This window comes from Rattus rattus, chromosome 7 (assembly GCF_011064425.1).
Source record: "Rattus rattus isolate New Zealand chromosome 7, Rrattus_CSIRO_v1, whole genome shotgun sequence".
Lineage (NCBI taxonomy): Eukaryota > Metazoa > Chordata > Mammalia > Rodentia > Muridae > Rattus > Rattus rattus.
In genome coordinates this window covers 115,245,910-115,252,854 of record NC_046160.1, presented here as the reverse complement: position 1 = coordinate 115,252,854, position 6,945 = coordinate 115,245,910, and the positions used below count along the sequence as shown (strand labels likewise).

The following is a 6,945-nucleotide window of genomic DNA, read 5'->3' as shown; positions in this document are numbered from 1 at the left end:
ACCACATTTTCTGTATCCATTCCTCTGTTGAAGGGCATCTGGGTTCTTTCCAGCTTCTGGCTATTATAAATAAGGCTGCGATGTATGGGTCCTTCTATTAGGTAATCTGATGGGTGACAGGGCTTCAGCATTAAGCCAGATGTCTCCAGTGTTTTCTCTCAGTTAATCTTCTGACTCCCAGAAACATGCACTAGATTAAGGGACACAAAGTTCATCCAAGGTTCCTTCCTTCAGTGCAGACTAGAGCTTCTTGATAAAAGCACACATGCAAAGCAAGATGGTTTCCTGCCCTCTAAAGTGACCTCATGTCAATCCTGAAAAATGAAGGAATTACACATTAAGATTGCACATTGCTTGTGCCCAACTCCAGGTTTTTCGCTTCTTTTATCTGTGAGGCTGGAAAGACCATTCCCTTTCTGGATGTTGGTTCTTTTAAATAGAAAAAAATAGCTTCTGAAACAGCACTTCCTCCGAGGCAGGAGGGAGCAAATGATATAGCAATACCATCTGAGTCTCTATATCACCTCCCATAGGCAGTCAAAGAGGCAGGAAGAGTAGCAGAACATAATGCCTGCCAGGTGGGAGAACTAGAAGATGGTCAGAGCACCATCTGGTCCTTCCCTGACTGAAGGGATGTTTATCTTTTATCGCAAAAACAGAGAAGATGACCTTCATTGCAGTTTTGGGAATCTTCATGACTATGATCTGTCCCGCTGTTCTCTGCTGCACAGATGGCACATTAGGAAAACACATTGAAGTCCAGAAGAGCAAAGACACCCAAAAACAACTAGATAGTCAAACATTGGTCTCCTTCAACACTGACTTTGCCTTCAGTCTCTACAAAAAGTTGGCTTTGAAGAATCCAGATGCAAATATTGTCTTCTCTCCACTTTGCATTGCAACTTCCTTGGCCTCCTTGGCTCTGGGAGCAAAAGGCAATACCTTGCAAGAGATTCTAGAAGGTCTCACGTTCAATCTCACAGAGACCCATGAGGCAGACATCCACCAGAACTATAGCGACCTCCTACAGAGGCTCAGCCAGCCAGGGCACCAGGTAAAGATCAGCAGAGGCAATGCCCTCTTTGTTGAACAGCACTTGCAGATCTTGAATGAGTTCAAGGAGAAGGCAAGGGCTCTGTACCAGATGGAGATCTTCACAGCTGACTTCCAGCAGCCTGAGAAAGCAAGAAAGCTCATCAATGACTATGTGAAGAAACAGAGCCAGGGGAAAATCAAGGAAGTGGTCTGGGAGCTGGAAAAGAGCACATCCATGATGATATTGAATTTCCTCCTCTTTACAGGTGAGAGTGATCACTGCTTGGTGAATGGAGGGAGATGATATTGCCTGGGAACTTGTGTCCTCATACTAACCACAGAGGAGAGCATGCTAAGGGCCTCAGAGCATGTGTTTCTCTCTTTATTACACAAAGTTCTTAATTCTTCTGTAAGATTTTTTTCAGATATTGATGTAATTCCTGGGGCACGCCTAACAGAAACATTGAACTGTCAATTCAAGAGAGTTGATCTGGGCTGTGACTAGCAGAATTCACTGTATTCATGTGCCAGCACTTCAAACTAGTATGAAGCTATGGCTACCATACACAAATGGGACTCCTCAGTCTGACCATATCAGTCATTTCTAATATGCTTCCATATGAGGTAGCCCATGTATTGGTCTCCAACAGGGTTCCAGTGGGCTGGAAATTCTTGATATAAAGGAGGCTAGCTACACTAATATAAGTGGGAAAATATCATAACCAAAAACTAGTGAAGAGCCCTGAGGGCAGTTCCTACATATGACTTCTTCCTTGAACCTAATGTATATTGAGCTGTTTTGGGGTATTGAGAATCAGGGACTAGGAAAAAGCCATTAGAAAAGGGGACTGTGAGCCATTCTGTGTTACTGTCTGGTTGCTTCTTAGAATTTTACTTTTATGAAATTATTATATGAAGGATCAGAATTCCTAAAACACCTTCCTGGGGAAGGGAATCTGTTGGGACTTGAGACCATGATGGTTGGAGACTCAATTGGAGACATTGTAGGTAAGGTTATTTGGGGAAAGTCCAGGGAACCCACACCCATAACTCCCTACCTGAAAGAGACCAGGGAGCAAGGGGACATCCCAGAAATCATTGCCAAAGAAGTCACGATGTAACCATATCTTGGGTGGATCTGGGGCTAATTAAAATTAGTCTGGGATATAGGCAGAGCAGGACTCTAGGCAGAAAATCAAGGTAGACAGAAATATAAGACAGGTGGTCAGAGTTCTGGAGGATAGAAGATGGAGGACAGAGGGCAAGATGATAGGATGGCCACAGAGCTGGTGTGGGCTGGGGATGTTCAAAGCAGTGTGACAGCCTGAAGGGTTAGACTGTGTGCATGACTCTTTAAACTCACACAGGACACAGTCTCAAGGGCTGTTTCATGTGCTGTGGGATGTATATTTAGGGTAAAAGATGTCCAGAGCAAGAAGTTATTTACTCTCAAGACCCGCAATATGTGTTGGAACTGGGGACAGGAACTAGAAATCTAAAATAAGCTTGAGCTGGTATCTCTGATTGTCAAGGAGGCCAATTTCCATGTGTACTCATGTTTTCCTTACAGTCTACAGAGATTGTCGACTGCTCACGATGTGGAAGAATTCAGTCTGTGATGATTATTTCTCCTAAAACATACCCGCAATCAATTGCCGTCTAGACATGGTTTCCCCGAGGAAGACAGAACCCTCTATTCTACCTTGTCTCCAGTCTCATCACCTTCACTCTTTTCTCTCTTACACACTCACTGACAAATCTCTGACTTTGCCAGGAGCTCATGTAGCTAAGCTGTGGTTTTCAAACTAAGCGTGGACATTCATTGCTACTTCATTGTTCTCCTACCAAGATTTTTACAGTTGAGCATATGCCACCCTGAAAGTAAATCTGAGTGAATGAAACTGGATGGATTCCTGTCACAACTCAGAAGGAGAGAACAAATGGGGAGGAGAAGGAGCATTTCTATTGCTAATACAATGTGATGATGTGCTTCACCTTTAGGCCAATGGAATGTGCCCTCTGACCCTGATGACACATTCATGGGAAAATTCATATTGGACAACAGGAGGCCTGTGAAGGTGCCCATGATGAAAATTCGGGACCTAACCATTCCCTACTTCAGGGATGAGGAGTTGAAATGCACTGTGATAGAGCTGAATTATGAAGGTGATGGCAAGGCCGTGTTCATCCTCCCTGATCAGGGCAAGATGGAGCAGGTGGAAGCCAGCTTACAACCAGGGACCTTGAGGAAGTGGGCAGACTCTCTGAAACCCAGGTGCATGTCCTCAGGACCCAGAAGTGTAACTGATTCCTGTACTGCTCTTCTTATGTTGGCCAGTGTCCCTGTACCTCAGAGTTTCCCTTATATCCAGTGAATTGGTTAAAGTGTCAAAAGAGTTCATATGGAGTTGAATTTAATTCCTTTCATCTGTCTCAGTTATTTATTGTCTGATTTTCCTGTTGTTTTGCTGTTGACAAAATGAGAGCAGCTCAAACAAGGGGCTGAGGTTTTCTTTGTCTCTATCAGGCTGTAAATGACAATGAATGTTGAATGGGTCTTTGGAAGACAGAACAAATTGTTATTGGGATATCACGTTTGAGAATTAGATATGCCCCTTGTAGCCTTCAAAATACCTTATCATTCACTCTTTCACCATTCATGGAAAAGTAAATTGAAAGCCTACTATGTGCCAAGACTTGACTTAGACTATGCGAGAGTATTAAGAAGAATGGACACAAAATTCTCATCATTGTGGGCTATCTACTAATTGAGAATGATGGTGATGGGGGTGAAAATAGAACTATTCATTATTTAATAAGTTAAATGTGAAGTCGGATGCATTGGTGAGTTTGAGATGGACAATTAAGGGTAAGGAATGCTGGAGTCTGATGCAGTGTCCTGTTTTGAACAGAGGGATCATTAGTTGATATCTGAAGGTCAGCATGGAAGGGAAGGGCTGCAATTTGTGGATCTAGGAGGAAAACATTCCTAGTCAAGGAACAGTTAGTATTAAGCCAGGATTACAAATACTTTCAGAAACTGATGAGTAATTAATGCATTAGGAAAACCAAAATCATGAGGTCTAAGCGTGGGTGGATAGAGGACTCCTCTCCAGCAAGAGGGCTCTTTTAGAAGGGTACCCCTCAGACATAAGTTGTGTTGATTGGGCCAGGTTCCAATGGCTCTTCAAGTTTTCATTTTTATTGTCAGGATGATAGACGAGCTCCACCTACCCAAGTTTTCTGTGTCTAAAACCTACTAGAAGACGTCCTTCCAGAGCTGGGCATCAGGGAAGTCTTCTCTGCAGGAACTGATCTGTCAGGGATCACAGGAGCCAAGGACATAAGAGCCTCTCGGGTAAGACATGAAACAGAGGGTCTTTCAATTTAGATTCTGAGTGTAAACAGTGAAGGCTATGTCGGGGTGTAAGGATGCTCAATGTGTGAGAAGTCATGCCTAAGAGAGATAAATCATAGCCCAGATACTTCTTCTTATAGTGCAGCCAGTTGATTTTTACCCCCAGGACTTTAACTCATGCACTAGACAAGGCAGGGCTAGTGTCTATGCTTGCATTTAGACCACATGGGTATCATCCTGTGCTGTGCTGCAGGGCTTCTCACAATCCACTTAGAGCCACCCAAAATCCACTGCAGAGTCTATCACAACCCACTTCAGGGCCACCCATAATCCATTGCAGGGTCTTCAAGGCATGGCTTGGTTAATGTTATGTGACCAGAACACACAATAGTAGCAGTAAGGTAATAACGAGGGATCAATGGCAATTCTGATGAAAAATCTGAGAACAGGAGAGAAGATCCCTTTACATCCTCATACCACATTATTAGGTACCTAGTGTGCTGTCCAGAGCCCACACAGAGCCCTGGGCTAAGATCTGTACCACCAGGCCATAGTAATCTGGAAATGTGAAACCTTGCCCTGTGCAATGCTGGTGTATATCACAATCTGGTTGTAGCATAAGAAAAGCTGGAATTTGTTGTAGAAATTATTTATTTATTCCCAGCCAAGTTTTCTACCCAACCTTAACTATTTAAGGTCCTGGATAAAAGACATACACAACCTTTATATTTACAATAAGCCTTAAACAGCACAATAATTGTGCAGCAGCCTAACCACTACCCTATTAGTTTCTATTTTCCTATGGATACCCTGAGTTATTACTCACTATAAATCTTCTGGGCTATGCTTTAATTGACCAGCCCTCCATGCCAAGTTCTCTTGACTCCTAACACATGGTGACATCTCCTTCCTCTTCCTGAACTTCTTTTTCCTCATGGTTCTCCTCATAATCCAAACCTGGGAAGCCTCAATCCCACCTATGTCTCTTCTGTCTATATATTGGTTGTTGGTATCTTGTTCATTCCTTTGTCTCTTATATATTGAGATCAAAGGCCTGGATTTATTTTTTCATCAATTTCAATAAATGTCTCCCTTCTTTCCTTAGAACATGTATATCAATTTTTTTTATTTCTCCATTCTTTGGAGAGTAATATCTCTGTGAATAATGTATCCCTCTTCTTTTTATATAAATGTCAAGACATTATATTTCCCTTGATTCTGTACCCATGGTGGTGGCTTCTCTTTCTACCTCCAGCACTGTATCTTCCTTGTGTTTCTCCTTGGACCCCAAATCCAGGAACCCAAAACCCCATTATGTTATGTCTCTTTGGCTCAGCCATTGGCTATTGTCACCTTTATTCATCAATTAGAAATCACTTGGGTACAGTGTCACTTACCATCTAAGTGCAGACCATCCTGTCCTCTGGAACAACAGGTCCTGGGGGCCTCCACAGTTAGCATTACAATAGATAGCAATACTCAACAGAAACCTGCATGGCTGCCAGAGAACTCACTGTTCCCTGTGGGGCTGTTGAGAGGATCCCTATGGGGAAATGCCTGGCATTGCCTACTCCTGTCCTCCTGTTGTAGTGGTTTGAGGATAGCTCAGATTCAGACACTAAGCAGATCCAGGGGGGTGCCTCATCTCACAACCTGAACAGAGATTTGAGAAATCTAGCTCATGGAAGAAACAAAGATTTTCACCAGCAGATGAAGCCAGTTGTCACTGCTTGCTCCAAGCCTCTATCCTGTCCTTCCTGGTCTCCAATGAGTGTTGTCTTTCTTTCCCTACAGATGGTCCACGACACTATGCTGGGTATAGCTGAGACAAGCACAGAAGCAGATGCCACTACCATAGTCAATTATAGCTTCAAGTCTCCAAAAATTAACACTACATTTGTTAACATTGCCAGGCAATTCCTATACATGGTTTTAGAACCAAATTATGAGTTTATCTCCTTTATGGGCAAGGTTATCAACCCTTTAGAAAACTAGAACTTTCCAAGTGGTGGGGCTTCTTTCCAAGTTAACAGATTGAGTCTCTATGTGCTTTTTGGCTTCCATCCTCTGATAGGCTGTGGCATGTTTGCAATTAAACAGTGACCTTTGACTGACTTCACTAGTCTCACATCACAGGAACTGGTGGGTGGTCTGTGTCAGGCTTTAGGCCTCTTGGCAACACTAGCTCATTTTCCTGAGCCTGAACTCTGCTATTCTTCCCCTGCCCCATTTAGTACCCTTTGTCTGCCTCTACCAAAAGCCTGGGCCCAGCAGGTAGGTCCATTGCCCAGATATGCTCTCCTGATGTCTGTCTTCCACTTCTGCAACCTGGGTAGAACTATGGAAGCTTACAGGCCAATCCATATGCACAACAGGTAAAAGCACAAGATGGGAACTTTCTGTCCTGTGCCAATTTGCAGCATCTAGATCCCTTGGTGACCAGTTTCTGCCTTACTCTTGCTCTATTACAGTCTGTCCTAGGCACTGACCATTGCAGGGTCTGCTTAACCTCTACACATTTTTAGAGCCCTCACTTCTGAGGTGCATTGGGC

At 43.4% G+C, this 6,945-nt stretch overlaps 1 protein-coding gene across 1 annotated transcript; it reads left to right on the top strand.

Moving 5' to 3' along the window:
• The first annotated feature begins 664 nt into the window (after positions 1 to 664).
• LOC116905879 (serine protease inhibitor A3B-like) lies at positions 665 to 6,388 on the top strand. The gene is given in 5 exon segments (XM_032908868.1): positions 665 to 1,301; positions 3,037 to 3,310; positions 4,247 to 4,293; positions 4,296 to 4,393; positions 6,188 to 6,388. Coding segments are annotated over 5 exon segments (1,257 nt in total).
• Positions 6,389 to 6,945: the final 557 nt, after the last annotated feature.